The sequence below is a fragment of the Dermacentor andersoni genome, chromosome 2 (assembly GCF_023375885.2).
Source record: "Dermacentor andersoni chromosome 2, qqDerAnde1_hic_scaffold, whole genome shotgun sequence".
NCBI lineage: Eukaryota > Metazoa > Arthropoda > Arachnida > Ixodida > Ixodidae > Dermacentor > Dermacentor andersoni.
The window spans coordinates 70620346-70636273 of NC_092815.1; the positions used below are offsets into that span (position 1 = coordinate 70620346).

The 15928-nt window shown below is 41.8% G+C and overlaps 1 protein-coding gene across 2 annotated transcripts in view; it reads left to right on the plus strand.

The window, feature by feature from the left end:
- Positions 1–15928, plus strand: part of Elp1 (elongator complex protein 1) — a 49232-nt gene that overhangs the window by 13861 nt on the left and 19443 nt on the right. For both annotated transcript variants that reach the window (XM_072286426.1, XM_050188835.3), the window contains exons 13-23: positions 2151–2312; positions 5302–5408; positions 6661–6755; positions 7275–7431; positions 8886–9069; positions 9170–9248; positions 12017–12096; positions 12189–12326; positions 12746–12831; positions 13039–13181; positions 14547–14670. In XM_072286426.1, coding sequence (XP_072142527.1) covers positions 2151–2312; positions 5302–5408; positions 6661–6755; positions 7275–7431; positions 8886–9069; positions 9170–9248; positions 12017–12096; positions 12189–12326; positions 12746–12831; positions 13039–13181; positions 14547–14670 — 1355 coding nt within the window. The remainder of the gene's footprint in view (positions 1–2150; positions 2313–5301; positions 5409–6660; positions 6756–7274; positions 7432–8885; positions 9070–9169; positions 9249–12016; positions 12097–12188; positions 12327–12745; positions 12832–13038; positions 13182–14546; positions 14671–15928) is intronic.

The following is a 15928-nucleotide window of genomic DNA, read 5'->3' on the forward strand; positions in this document are numbered from 1 at the left end:
GCTGAATTTGGAACAAATGAAGGCTGGAAAATTTGAAGCCTCTATGATTAGCAGCAGCAATTATCACCAACATAAAATCTACTTGGGACAAGAACCCCTTCTAAAGGTCTCGTGTTTCCTCTGACAACTGGACCTATCCCTTGCTGACCGATTTCCTAATGCAGTTAAACCTCGATATAACGAACTTCAATATAACAAAATTCTCAGTATAACGAATTATTTAACTTTTCATAACCTTTCTTCCATAGAAGATCATATATTTAGGACCTCAATATAATGAAGTGTGTTTGTATGCGATTCCAATATAATGAAATTTCACTGCCACCGCATAGGAATGCTGAGACAAATGAGAACTTCCGCAGACACGGATGGTCAAATGATTGAATTTCAAGCGGCTCCTTGCAAATGCACTCTCAAGTTGCGCCCTGGCTGCGCGACAAGAGCGAGCAGCCAAGTGGAGCCGCATCATGTTCCGTATAAAGTCCAAGTGCGATAAGATCCTATTGCGCCCCGCGCACTGTGTGTTTTAGGTGCGAGTGAAAGTGTGCGAGGGTGAGACAAGAAAAATGATGGCTTTACGAATGCCGCTTTGGAGCGAGCTCACGGTAACGCGATCAAGTGCGCACGAGAGGGCAGGGATTAAACTGGCACATGTCTCGGTGCATGGCTGTAAGCGCGGCTGAGCACATACGCAGCCGCGCACCCTGAGTTTTAGAGGCAATCTGCCGCATGTGCAAAGAGTGGGTGTGCCGAGATGGCATGGCACCATGTAATCTGTCTTCCTGCGCATTTAATATTGGAGGTTGCGAAATCTTGAGCTTCCATGACCCGTTGGAGCAAGGTTCGCTCCCCGCTGCCGACTCTATCAGCCGTGGGGGTGGAGTGCACGTGAAAGCGCGGCTGGCTTCGCTTAATTCGCAATGCCGATGCAAATATATCGTCGACGTACATGGCATGAAATTGTATTGTTCGTCATCGACACCAAAATTTATCAAAACGAAGTGTTTTCTCATACAAATTTGCATTTTTCAATTTCCCAATAATTAAAAAAATATGGCAGCCCCTTTCCCTCTAAGAAACATCGATCGGTTACTGTATTTATTTGAATACAAGGTCAAATTTCAATACAACGTAATTTTGATATAACGAAGTAAATTACTGATTTTACTGATTTTGTTATATTGAGGTTTAAGTGTAGTTTCATTACTTCATTCAATACTTCATTCAATTTGCCCTCATTTGTGTTGTTTCCCTTTGGCACTGATTTCATTACTAAAAGAGACTACAGGTTATCTGTTCTAGTCATTATATGACCTACCTGGCTCCGCACCTTCATCCTTATATCACCTAGAGTATCAGGCGGTAACATATACCGTGATGTTTCTATCTCTTAATGTTATGTCTATCATTCAGGGCTCCTTAAGTTTCTTTCAAGTTTCTTTACTAGCCCCGGAGTCATATTGCATCTTGTGTATTTTTGAAATCTTATTTCACTATTGCCTTCTGGCATATATTGTGTCTGAATGCCGGCTCTGTATAACGTATGCCTGTATTTGTTTTATGGGCCCCAGGTGTCCTCAAGCTGCTTTGTTGTGCCCATTTTGTCTGGGGTCCATTCCCTAATTGACTGGGACAGATAAAGTACTGATATGCTCTAAAAGAGAGAGAGAGAGAAAAAAAAGAAAAGAAATGTTATGTTCCATGGCCAAGAAATTTCTCACTCTATTTATTGGGCTCAATAGTCTGGTTTATCAAGAAACACCAACAAATTGTTCACTCTGCCAAAATTGCTTTTCGATACTTGTCATTCACACCTGTGTTTTTTGTCACACCATATCACTATTTACATTGGTGTTGTTTTCAGACCGTGTTGCACATGATGAAAGCAGTGAAACCTCATTTGGTGGCGTCTAGTTTTCTTCTTCGTGCCTGGCTGCTGAATGCCTTCCACATCTGTAAATATTTTTATAATTTCCACTGAGGCATTGACCAGCCACCCCATTACAGATTATAAACAGATGGAGATGGGAAGATGCAATGACACAACATGGCACAACATGATTTTAAAAATGGCTAATGTGCAATACACATTGCGATCATGCTACTGTTACACTGCAGTACTAACAGAATGCTGTTTTGTATTTTTACAGAATAAATTTCGATGCAATTGAAATACCTGAGTGTGCTATGACCTTGCACCATTGGACATGGCCCTCCAAGGATTATTTGCTGTGCGTCTGTACAACTGAGGAATCCCATCAGCTGCTGCGAGTGGACATCAGGCATGAACAAGAAACACATCTTGTTGCAAAGTAAGATGTCAGCCTTTCAAAAATAGCTGCCGCTGAACCTAAGTATACCCAGGTCATAACAGAAGTCCTGTACACTGTCAGTTTTAAGAGTACTGAGTGACTATTGAATAAAGGTTACTTTATTTCCATTGAAAGTAGTCTCTTCCTAAGCTAATGACTGCCCATCAGTATTTGGGAAGGTCTCGGATGCCATACAAGACTCCATCTTTGTTGAACTGTCGTGTCACTCTGGTCACATCCATGGGCAGCTGATCCTGGCTTTCGTAACAGATGCCTCTTAACTGATTTTTTAACTTTGGAAAGAAGTCAAACTTTGGTGGACTCAGATCTTGGCTGTATAATGGGTGGGACAAAGTTTCCCAACCATACTTAGTCATAAATTCCCAGAATGTCGCCGCACAGTGACCGGACGAGTTGCCAGGCAGCAAGGTGACCCAAGCTTCTGACAAATTTGAACAATGCTGACGAATTTTGGTACATAGTTTTGTCTGCAGAAATTCTCAATGATGGGCAATATCTGGTTTGGCCAATTGGGATGTGATCTGTTGCCACCCCAGTGAATGCAATGACATCCATTGGGTATCTTATGGACACCTACTGCTAGGACAGGGATATTTTAGGGATGTGTCAAATATGTGTCCACCGTACATCCATCACATAATCATTTGGCTGTACTTTTCCTGTCCTGTGGACATCCCTTGCATGTCCATGAGGGACATCATGGGGGCATGCTACGTACATTCTATGGACATGTCAGGACCTTTTGTACAATGTTTGCTATAATGTCTACAGTCGAACCCACTTATAACGATACCAGTTTTAACAATATATTGGTTATAACGATGAGAAGCTGCTGCACCGTCAACTTTTGTACGTTTCGCATGATGAAATAACCTGGTTACTACAATGTCCCGATGCCGCATTATTGCTCATAACAATGAAGTCTGGCTGCTGTGTGTCCGAGCCGAAAGGTAGTGAAATGCGAAATCCTTGAAAAGAAAAAAAGAAAACGAGAAATTCGAGTCGCTGCACGATGGCCCACTGCTCCAACAGCCGCCGCGCGCTCATTTTTGCAGCCTTCTCCGCGTGCCTCTCTCCCGTCGCCCTCAGTGATCTCGCCTCAGCGTTTCTTCATGATTTCTCAAGCTGACAGGCTGCTGTGGCATCCTCCTCGCATTTCTTAAAAGGCCCCTTATGGGGCCACCAAAGCGTTGCCTCGGCAGTGCTTGCATATCGCTTGCCACCCGTGACCCCTCTTTGCAGTTATAGCAGTGCCATTCTTTAACGCGGACAACCGCAGCTTGTTACACGCGATTGGAGTGCCCAGGAAGAAGTTAAACGAGTGAGCACAATCAGCAGCCGGATGCAGGAAGGTGGCGGGAAGGGGCACTGGCCTCCCCGCCATTATAGTTTTCTAAGATCAGCTCTGCCATCCCCCTATACTGATTTTTTTCATGCAACCCGTTCATAACAATTGTTGGTTATAACAATGGAATTTTCATGGCATTTGAATATCTTTATAAGTGGGTTCGACTGTATTATGTTCTCTGCACATGCTGTGTGACAGATGCAATTGGTAGAGTGGCCATGCATCAAGAAAAGATATGTTGTGTGAACACATTATACGCGCAAGCGCACGTGCCGAAGTGCAGTACACTCCTCATTCTCCTAGGCATGCACAAGTGGCCTATTGAACTAATGGAAGTTTTCAAAGTAAATTGCATCAGAAAACTTACAAAATATGACGTACTCATGAGCTGCACATGATAGCTTCGGATTGTAATTCGAATTTATGAGAAGGCATAATTCTCTTACTAAGAACCTCAGACAAGGCTTTTTGGAGGGCAATGTATTCATGCTTAGGCCGAAAAAGTTCCATGTGGAATATCCTTGGGACATCTGTGGCGGGATGTTCGTAGTGAGGTCTTCAGAAATGTACATCCAGTGGATGTTTTATTGTTTCTGAAGCAGTGCGGGGACATTGGGTTACGATTTGGATGTCCTAAGGACGAAGTGTTTTCACTGGGACAACACCTTCAGAATTGCAGGCAAAGATAATTATCTGCTTAAGTTTTGATTGTTGTCATCAAAACTTTTCCGGGGCATGGGGAAGTGTGATGACTCCATTCTGCGAAATGTGACTTCAATTTCAGTTAGCATTCATGTGGTTGAAGAGGCATCAAAGAAAGCACTTAGGAATATAGCACTTAAGAAATAAACAGTTTGCGCAACATTTGTGCTGGCTATACCTTTCAGAAATGCTTCACATAACATAGGTAATAGTCAAGGATGATTTCTGCCTTAACTGTTTCAGGCTTCTGCATTACCGTTCGTACACAATTACTGTGAAACTTGTTATCATCTCTTTCATTTACTTTATGCACAGTGTGAGTTAATTTTCTATGTTCGAAAACTTGCCAGCCATACTTTCAGGTGAACATCTGCTTGTTCAGTCACTACAGTAAACAGTGAAACGAATAATTCATGGTGTGTTTGTAATTCACAAGACTGAAGCAACCAAGCTGCTGTTTTTTTGTCCGCAACCATGGAGACATATTTATTTTTCTGTAGTGTATATGTAAAACATCTGTTCTAAATTGACAGTCTCTATTATGTGCCGCCATGAATGTGATAAAAATGCTTTGCCTTGGCAGTAGCATTGCTTTGAATTGCCCTATTGGCATACTCGCATATTGCTATCCACCAACAATGTTTTCACATTTTGTACTTTCAACTATGATTTCCTATGGCTGTTGGAAAAGCATGGCGGAAAGCACTACCGTAGTGGTTCTCACTGCTTGCTTTTAAATAAAAAAATAAAAAACTTATCTGGGAACACTAGTTTATCATGAAGAAGAGACGTAATAGCTATAAATGGAAGATATCATGCCAACTCTCAATGTACTCTTGTTATTGCCTTGTCAAAATGTTATACTAACAGCACTTATGTCTATATTAAGTGACATGCTTATCCACTATGCTTTTTTAGATCATTGTGCCTATTGAAAGACTCTGTGCTAACCATCTCTACAAATTCAACTGGGTCTGTTGTTTGCATTCAGTATCAGGATGGCAGTTGCGCTGCCCCAAACTCAGGTAAGGCAACATATTTGACATTAGTCATCTTTCATGACACCTTCTGGCAGGACTAATTAAATATTTTACCCTCTTCAGTAAGCAGTTTCCTATTAATCACTACTTACTAGCTCTCTGAAAACTAGCTGAATTATGGAGCTAATTCTTATGACTAAGTTCGATCACACTCTGTATGAGTTGCAACACAGGGCCCATGGTACAAGGGGCTCCGAGGCTGCATGATGGCAGTGCCATGTGAAAAATTTAAATGCAAAAGGATAGAAAGTTGGGCGAGTTGGTACGGTAAAATGATCCTGGATTGTAGCGCGAAGGGACACGGACACCGGCTAGAAGCAGATAGGATGAGCGCTAATCTCAACTAAATTTTAATTGAAACGAAGAACATATGTATATATAGGTGATTGCAAAAAACCGCAGCATAAGAACATGACAGGGTAAAAAAAATTTAAATACCAGTGCTAGTTGGAACACTGTTTAGTACAAATTTTCGTGTGGCAATGCCACCTTAATGCCCCTTGTCTTAATGCCCCTTGGACCATGGGAACCATGTTGCAACTAATATTGAGCATGATAGTAGGTATACATTTTATTTTTTTGCTGTAAATGAAGTGTGTGAGCGTGTGTGACCTTTTGTCATGTGCACATGCTACTTGGATTTCCCCTTTCTGTCAGGAAGAGTGGCTGTAGATTTGTCTTTCCTCGCATGCTTTAATAGCCCATTAATTATCCGAAAAGCGATCAGATAACTGACATTTCCAGGCTCACCCTGCAAGCAGGGACTTTTAATGTATGCAACATTTTCATGATAAATATTTTTGTGTTAATTAGCAGAGCCTTACAGAACGTTAGTGTTTCATAGTACAGGGAAGAAAGGATTACAAGGTTTTAGATGCTGAAAGAGAGAGAGTTAAAGCTTTTTTAAACCAGAACTCTACAAAAGACTTATGTCTTTTTCTTTCTTTTCTTTTTCCTGCTTTCTTTGTTCTTTTTTGCCCTGCTACTTTGGTGGCTTCTAGTGTTATTCTCTATGTTAAGGGAGAGCGCTGTGTGCATGCCAAATGCAACAAAGATGCTCCTGATTTCTCTCAGCCATAGGCCATAACGAGGCACTATATCTAAATTTGGGTGTGTGTGCTTTTGCTTATTTATATGCGTGTGCGTTTCATCGCCTTTTACCTTTCATAACCTAAAGTACAGGCCAGGCTTACACCTAGGCTATCATCATCACTTTTCGTTGACTCTTCTCTGACAGATGGAATAGTGGTTCCATGGCTTTGTGGTGATGGAACTCCACTTAAGCTGCCAAGGCCTTGTGCTACTGTTGCTGTTTGTGAAGTTCTGAAACAGGTAAGTTCGTGCCAGTCACAAGTCATCACATTCTTGAGAAATGGCAGTATTATAATGAAAATTCCTTCAAAATGTTATCTGCTGTTGGAAACCTATGATAATTGATCTTTGTCTTTGTTCTGTGCCTCTTTTCATGTTATACTTTTATTGACTAGCATTAGTTCAGTCTTCCCGAAACTGAACTGTACAAAATTAATTCAAATTTTGTCCAAAGGCATGGTTTTAATTTAATGTTCAAGCGTACATATACATCCAAAACATAATTTTTATGCTGTGTGATGGACAAAATCACGAGTTTGTCCAAATGCAACAAAAGCATTTGAACCCAAGGCGGTCAAAATTAATCCCCAGCCCCCCACTACGGCGTGCCTCATAATCAGATCATGGATTTGGCACATAGAACCACAGAATAAAGATTTTGTTTTAAAGCATCTGAAAATTAGAGAAGTAATTCATAGAGCGTTATGTACAAAATGGAGGCACTGGATAACATAGCACTGCCTCTTTATTCTTTAACAGCCGAGAGTAATAGCACTGTCAGACCGTTTCGAGCTGTTCTGTGACAGCGTGAAGATATGCGATGACTGCACATCCTTCAGGATTCACGGGAAGTTCATTCTACTGACCACACATCGCCACACCCTGCGTTGTCTGCTGTTGGACTTTGACCTAGCAAGTATGTATGTTGGCATCTCCGCCACTAGTTATACTTTGCAGAATTGGTAGTTGGGCTGGCTAGTTGATGACTGATCTTCTTTAGAAAGGTAGCGTAGATGCATGGTACTTAATATAATGAGAGACATGATAGGCGGTGTTGTGATTCTCCAAAAGTTGTAGAATGACTAACTTGAAATCAGCCTAAAGGCTTTGTTACAAGCAGTGAACTGGAAAGTGAAAGGTGAGAAGTTCAGAGGTAGGGAAGCCACTTTCAAATCGCGAAACAGTGTGTGGCTGGTCTGCTCGTTGCTTACGTATGACGATTGGCCATTTAAACAATGTAACGAACATGTGGCCAGGCATGTTTGCATGCGATTTTCACAAGTGTACTGATGGCGGCGGGGTGCATACGTTTTTATACAGGCTGGCTTGCTCTGATGCTGTATTCAATTCTACCTTAGTGTAAATAAAAACATGCAACAAGCACTTTGACATACGCAAGGCTCTGCAGTCTCGCTGCCAGCTGACCCGGCATTTTATGGTTACTTTTGAAATCAGTGTATTGAAGATTGTTTTGCAGTACAAGCAACTAGCAACATTGGTGCACAAGAAAAGGTCATCTTTTGTGCATTCAACATGGCCTTGGAGAAACAAATTAGTAAATTCCTACTTTTCACGATCTCAGGAAACTGTTCGACACACGCGGGCTTTTCAGATAAGAATATCTTATACACATGCATATATAACTATTTCAGGATCTCCTTTGAGTTCGAGATATACGGTGTCAACTGTACTTGTTGGCAACTGTACATTGATAAGAGTGTGACGGTTTCAGCAAGTAAAGACTCAAGCACGTACACATAGAAACGCACAGGATAACACTGGATTTTTAACTGAAGTTTATTGCGAACAATTTCTGGAGATGGCAGACACGCATGCGCAAAAATCTAAGCAGTGTAAAGCCAAGCAAGAAAAAATAACAAGCCCAGCCACAAAGTCCCCCTGGCCCTCAACACAAAGTCTGGGCTGCAGCTGCACTTCTTGCGGTGCCCACACATGCGCTCATTGATAGTTTAGTTACAAGGTGTCGGGTGCTCTTTCTGAATGTGCACTGTTAATAAAAATCTGCTAACATCAAGGAGGAGGCATGTATTTCATGTTTTCTAGCTCATTAGCTGCATGCAGTATAATAAAAGGCTTGGGATACAGCATCCTCTAGTAGAGTATACCTCACTTATATAATAATCGGCAGTGAATTAGTGGTTACTACAAATAGATTTCAGTTTTCTGTTCCTGGTTATGCATTTGCATCTAAGTTCAGGTCCACTTTAGCAAAGTAGTATAAATTCAGCAGATTGTTGGTACAGCCATGAGATAAATTTACTTAATGGTTGGAAAATTAACAGCAGTACTGTTCAGTTAGTACTCAGTAATGAACACCATGCGCCAATATCAACATGATGTGTTTTGCAGATCTTTTGAATGGTGGATCAACTGAGTCTTTAAATGATGCCCCACGAGAGCTGGAGAGCGGCTCATTACTAGTGACCAGTGTTCCAGCCGACGGGCGTGTGGTTCTCCAGCTTCCACGAGGAAACCTGGAGACCATATCACCAAGAGTGCTTGTGTTGGACAGAGTTTGCGACCATCTTGATAGGTTGGTTAGTCTCGTGCACAGATGCGTTTCATTCAGAGGTGGTAGTTCTTATCATTATGCACCTCCAATTCAAACCTTCTGTGTAATCATTTCATTTCAGAAGGGAATACAGAGATGCATTTCTTTTGATGAAGGTGAATCGAATTGACCTAAATCTTCTTTGTGACCATGATCCCTCAGTGAGTACTCCTCAGCAGTATTTTTTCCTTCACCAGGTTTAAGCTTAGTTGGTGGTGGAAAAAAATGTTATCATTGAGTTGCAGCAGTGTGTTTATTTGTATTGAAGTCTATAAGGGTGACCGGTAGGAATAGCAGCTCTGGCTAAACTACTGGCTTGTGCATGCTCAAATTTCACTCAGGGCTTGCATTTTGGAATGTGTTTTGCTTAGTATCATGTTAAGTGCAGTACTTGCTTGTTTTGCCCAGAATAAGCTGGGATTGTCTGCAGCCATGCCAAACAAAGGATGCAGGTTTATTTAACAGGAACTGGGGTGCAGATTTACCTGAAGGAATGTGGGGCCATCCGCTGCTTGCAAGGCAAAAGCACTCCACATTCTTTCAACTCCATTGCAAGTGTTGAAAATCTCTTAGGAGACATGGCACCACCATACCTTCAACTGTGAAAATTACTTTAACTGGGAGAGGCATGCCACATTCTGTTATATTCTATATGGCAGATGTTTCATTTCCTTCGAAAAGATGACGCTACCATACCTTTAATTTAAAGGAGTACTGACACAAAAATTTTCGATCTTGGTTTTTCCGCTGCAGTAAGTTGCTAATGACCCAGTAATCATGGCACGAAACATCATTGGCTTCAGAGCGCGACAGGTAATTATTTGGAGCATTTTTTGTAGCGACCAGTCCATATTTCGGTTTTAGAGAGCAATGAGATAGCCAAAGAAGGAATGTAAACACAGATGGGCGCGTGATCGCACAAAACTGTGACGTACGCACGTCAGCGTGCTCGCCGGCACACAAGCTTCGTGTTGCTAGTTCGTCTGCACGTGCTTTGCGATGCCCTCGCCATCATCATCGTCCTCGTTTTCGTCCTCCAGCGGCGACTATTTCCTGCAGACGGGAGTTGCCACCGTATTAAACGTGGCCAACCACTGTTGATTGGATCCACCACAAAGCAGCGACTCGGAAAGTACGGCCAGCGACAGCTATCAATATGCATACGCACTGCTACAAGTAGTACGAACCATTCATCGAGGGCGCTTTGGGAATGAAGCATATTCCGGAGCCGGACACAAGGTGGCGTAAAAGTCAGCAGAGCATCAGGCTTGGGGGTACGTAGTCTTGGTGGAAGATCATCGGTCTGCTCTAAGCTCCACAGGTTTTGTTTATACCAGGCACGCTCGAAATGAGCAAATCTGGCTGCTCTTCAACGGGATCCATTCTAAGCGTCCAGCGGCGCGCACGAACTCGGACCACTTCTGCCGCTCATCGACGCTGATGGTAGCGAACGAGCAAGCCAGGCGAGCTGGCGATCGCTAACAAATGGCATAGGCCTAGCTCGTTGGCTGTTGGATCCGAAGCCGACGGCACATGCGATCCGTCCGCAGCTCCTAATAAAGCACCTATATTCGTTAACACAATCACCGTCTGCACATTTATGTCACTTATAAGTGACAATACAATTAGTTTTCCCGACGCCATTGGTAGCGATGAGAAAACACATTAGCCAGGCAAGCCGCATCACAGAGATGATTGCTGCGGCGGCTGCACTGACCGCTTGCGAGTCAAAATCACACCAATGATTTACTATTTTGTGCAACGTTTTATGACAGGCATACTTTTGAGGTAACTTTACTCCGAGTTATTTCGTGTCGGACACAAATTTTAGCTGATTTTCCGCGCTGCCGTCAGCGGCGAAAAAAATAACATCAGGGCATTGGAGCGGCGAAAAACTTGCTCGTAGGGCCCGCCCCGATGGCAGCGCAAACTCGTAACATAGTGTTTTCTTGCTTCTTTACACTCCTTCCTTAATGTCGATGTGGCGAGGTGCTACGTTTTGCAGTTGGCTGCACTCACGCGCACTTTAAAATTGATCTTAAATATGTTCTAAACTGTATTTGCCGTTTATATATTGCAGATGATGTGTGCGCGCCCACATAAATCGATCTCGCACGTTAACTCGACTTCGAATTTTTGTGTCAGTAGTCCTTTAAGAAAATTGCTTTTACGGTTTGGCTGCAGTGTGACGCACACTGTCAGCTCATTCTGGTCAAAACAGGCAATGTCTACACCCAAATATCTGCATCTAGACATAATGCACCAGGAAAGGCCTGCTCTATGTAAAATTTGATGGCAAACAATCTAGCAATCCAGTCAAAAGAGCCATTTATTGCTGGCTGTCTTAGATCGCAATACACTGGCCATTGAGAGAAGTCGTGCGACTGACCGTGACTGGCGACTGAGGCGTAGATCACGACAGCTGATGTTCACGCTGGCAAGCTAAACTTTCCCACTGCCACTCTGAAATGTCTAGTGTTTCATGTTGTTTGCACCTGATTTTGCACCATACGACTTCAGGCTTTACGATTACACCTGAAGCTTTAGTTGCCAAAGCAATTGAACAAAATGATAGGTGCATTTATGGACTTTTATTTTTTCTTTAATGATAAAAGATCCATATTTTGTGTGTAGGAAGTTTTGTACATGCTGCTCTAAAATTTTGAAAGGAAACCATTAAAGATTGCAGTACTTTCAGTGAAGACCCACTATGCCACACATGCGGCAGCAGTGCTTACTTAAATTTTCCATCTTTTCTCGTATTTTTACCACTTTATTTTATTTCGAAATATGTGTGTTATTATGAGTATTATTTTTTGTTGGTTACACTCATAGAAATGAAAAGACATTCCAGCACTAGCTATGTCATAAATGAACTTGGGTCTGGCAAAAAGTGTGCTCCCTGAGCTCTACCGTTTGTTGTTTTCAGACCTTCTTGAGCAGCTTGTCAGAGTTTGTTCAACAAGTACAAGAGCCAACAGACCTCAACCTGTTCATAACAGGGCTCACGTAAGTCTGGATAGGTTGATAAAGTACTTCTACAAGTCTGTATAAAGTTTACATTGTAAATAATCTTATTCTGGGATATCCCTCACCTGTAGGGACAAAGATGTCTCGACCACAATGTATGCATCAGCCTACCGAGCCCGAAAGCGTGTGCCCTTTGTGTTCAAAAAGAACAAGAGAGATGAAATTTGTGACAGCCTAAGAAATGTTCTTGAGCACGTCGACTATGACAAGTAAGTATGGAAACTTTTTTGTCCTCCACTGCAACTCTTCTGATACCACAAATTCACTGCTGTGAAGGTTTTATTGAAATTGTGGCTTGTGCATGTTTCCATTGCATCGTCTGGCAGGCTCATGTGGGAATCCTGCACTTGTCCTAAGAGTCCTATCCTGCTACTGTACTAAAGTTGTGCCCCACCCAGTTCAAAATTTGTGTATGATCATGAAATGTTTTTTTTTTTATCCATGCTTGACTAGCTCGACAGATATTTGACAGGGGCTGCACAATTCAATATTACACCTATTCTAGTAACAGATTTATTGCTGCAATATTAATATTTCCTTAGCAGCCATTTAACACTGCAGCATCAGGAGGATGAGGTGCCTTGTGCTCCCTCACTGCCCTTTCCATACAGTCTGTGCCTTTTTTTAGGTACCTTCTCTCTGTGTTGACGTGCCATGCTAAAAAGACAGACCCAGAGCTTGATGAAGCATTGTCCAAGATCTACAGCCTTAAAGGTAAAATGTGAACTTACATCTACCAACACTCATTGCATTGTTCCTCACTGAGAACGGTTTCTGACAGTTTCCGGGGCTCCTAAAGTTATTGCACTGCAAATTGTCAGACAGGAACATTAGGTCTTTGTCACTCTTTATTTCTCTCTTTGCCATGTCATGCTGTTATGGACTGCAAACACCAGAGCAATTGTACTTTATCATTGGCAGATTCTGGGAAAAAGGCAGGCACAACATGTGACGAAGCACTCAAGTACCTCTTCTACCTTGTGGATAGGAAAGACCTGTTTGATGTTGCCCTTGGAACATACAACTTCGACATTGTTCTCATGGTTGCAGAAAAGTCTCAAAAGGTAAGAGTGAGCCATCACAAAGCACCAGGCAGTGTTTGCACAGAAGCAGTACATTCATGGTATAAGTGATAGGGTGTTGTCTTCTTTGCTTGCTAGCATGTCCAGTTATTTAGCCATGTACCATCAACATAAATTACAACAAACAGTAAGAAACTGATGAGAACAGTTGTTACGTGTAATTGTGTAAAAGTGGGATGTGCAACCACTTTGCAGCCGGTTTCTAAACATGGTGTAGTCTGAAATGTATGTCTTGGAGCAGCCGTTACAAATGCAGCCAAAGCCTGAAATGCAAGGAATCATTCTAATCATTTAAAATTTGTTCACTTTTGAATTTGTGGCGATGCTATTAGTACCTTGACTACACAGCATTTGAAACAGTAGTATGTGTGCATTATATCCATAACCAAGCATCTGATAGCAATATAGTAGTAAATTGAAATTGTGTGTCTAGAAAGGCTTCAAACAAATGTTTTGGATCATACTGTGTGGTGTAATGGAGCATGGCTCATTTGGTCTGATTATGGGCCTAATGTGTAAGATTTTGCTAAACAGTACTGATGTTTGAAGTAAGTGAACAATTCAGTGTTAGCTGTTTGTAGTATGGCTTGCTATTACATAGTTTTTTAAAAGAGTGCATATGAGTAGTAACATAAAAATTTTAGTGCAAGCAGAGTTACATTCTGCCTGTGTGAACCTTGCAAGATGCCACCCTCATGTCTAAAACAGATGAGAAAGCAATGTTGTGTACTGAGTGATGGTCCTTGCAGTCAATCATTGCAAGTGGCTGAGCAGCCATGGCAAGATGTATCCAGAACAGTCCTGTTTGGAAATTCTTGTGATTGCGTCAAGTAGAAAGTAGAACTAACTAAATGTTGCATGCGGTGTACTCAGCCACGCCTTGTTCCGTGTAAGCTTTTCAGGTCTGAATGTTGTTTTTATCCTTTGGTTGTAGCAAGGGTGCCTGGCAGTCATTGCTTCATGTATTATTGAGTTGTGCCATCCACAACACTTACTGGAACGTTGAAGCTACGCTTTCTTCATTACAGGCTGTTGAATGACATAATGCACAGAATGAACCTGTCAGTTGGAAAGAATTGCCACTACTTTAACAGTGTTTGCCTAGATTGTGACTATATTCCTGCACACTTGGTTAATTCAAAGACAAGTGTGTGCATTATTGTGTCAGTAGCTTTTGATTATACTAAAGCACAGAGTATCAGCATGTCCTTACATGCAATTAAGCTAGTAGTGTGCATTGTTCTATGTGCTAATTTGAAACTGATCTTCACAGTGCTAGTAATAGTACAAGGAATCAAGGGCAAGGCATAGTGAACCTCACTCAACCTCCTCCTTTGATTGTTGCAGGATCCTAAAGAGTATGTTCCATTTCTGAACAAGCTAAACAAACTGGAGCCCAATTATCGCCGCTTCACGATAGACATGCACTTGGAGCGTTACAAGAAGGCCCTCCAGAACATCAGTCTATGTGGCAAGCAGCCTGAGTTCAAATTTACTTACACTTTCTTTTCATTGTCTGTCTTCCACAACTGTGCACCTCCTGCTGTACAGGAATGACCTGTTGTTCTACGGTTCTGTGGCTTTGGTATTCTATTGCTGGACATAAGGTCACAGGTTTAACCTCCGGCCGCTGCAGCCATATTCTGATTAGCACAGAATGTGAAGGCACTTGTACACTTAGATTTAGGTGCACGTTGAAAGAAGATAAGTTGGTTGAAATTGGTGGTGTCTATGGTGTCCATTGTATAGTCTGTGTGTTGCTTTTGGATGTTAAACTCGCAATTTGTTTTGATTTAATTCATCATACAGCAATGAACCTAGGCATTATTATCCCACTTTTCCTTTCTTCAGACTTGGTCATACATTGTATAATTTAAGTAAGTGCCAATCGGTGTGTGTTCCAGTGCGTGTTATTATTGGGCAGTTCATGTGATATCAAAGCAGGCCTCATTTTATATATAACGGGAAATGCTACAAAGGCTTCTCTCTCTGCTCTCATCTGCAACCAAAAAAATAATCTGTCACGTGTGAAAGAAAGATATGAATATGCATCATATAATTAAATGTAAAATTAGGTCTTATACTCGTACTTTGCAAAATATGACATAATTATGACGTGGAAGGCATTGCAGACCTGGACCTGTTTGCCACCAAACGAGCAGAGTTGCACCTTTCTGCGACCAGCAACCAGAGCACATCACATGCACTTGAGACTAAAACATAATACCATATGTTGCGTACTAGAAACACTAATGTATACAAATATGTCACTTTACATAACCTTCTGTTCTTTAGAGTTATTCTTTAGAAAGCATTGTAGAGGAAAAACAACTTCACGGCGAAATGTGTGAAGTGAGACTTCTATGGCTGACTATGTATTTGCTTAGCTTCTACCACATTGACTGCTAAGTATGAAACAGAATGTAGAGGGGTTATGTTGCTAGACAATGCAAGATTTGTGACTGAAACTTTGTAAGCATCCTTTGCTGCATTATGCATTTATTGCAACCGCTTTTGAATTGAGTACTGAAATGTAGACTGTCTTATCTGTTTGGCTTAATCACTAAGTGGCATGGCACATGTGAACACAGATAGATGCAACTGGCATGGATACTCAAAACCAGATGGGATCTGGAAAACACATCAATATGTAGTGCTCACAATGCATTTCAATGTCCTGTAGGCTATTTCCACATTGTATAGACACTGCCGAAGTGTTAAAAGCTTTT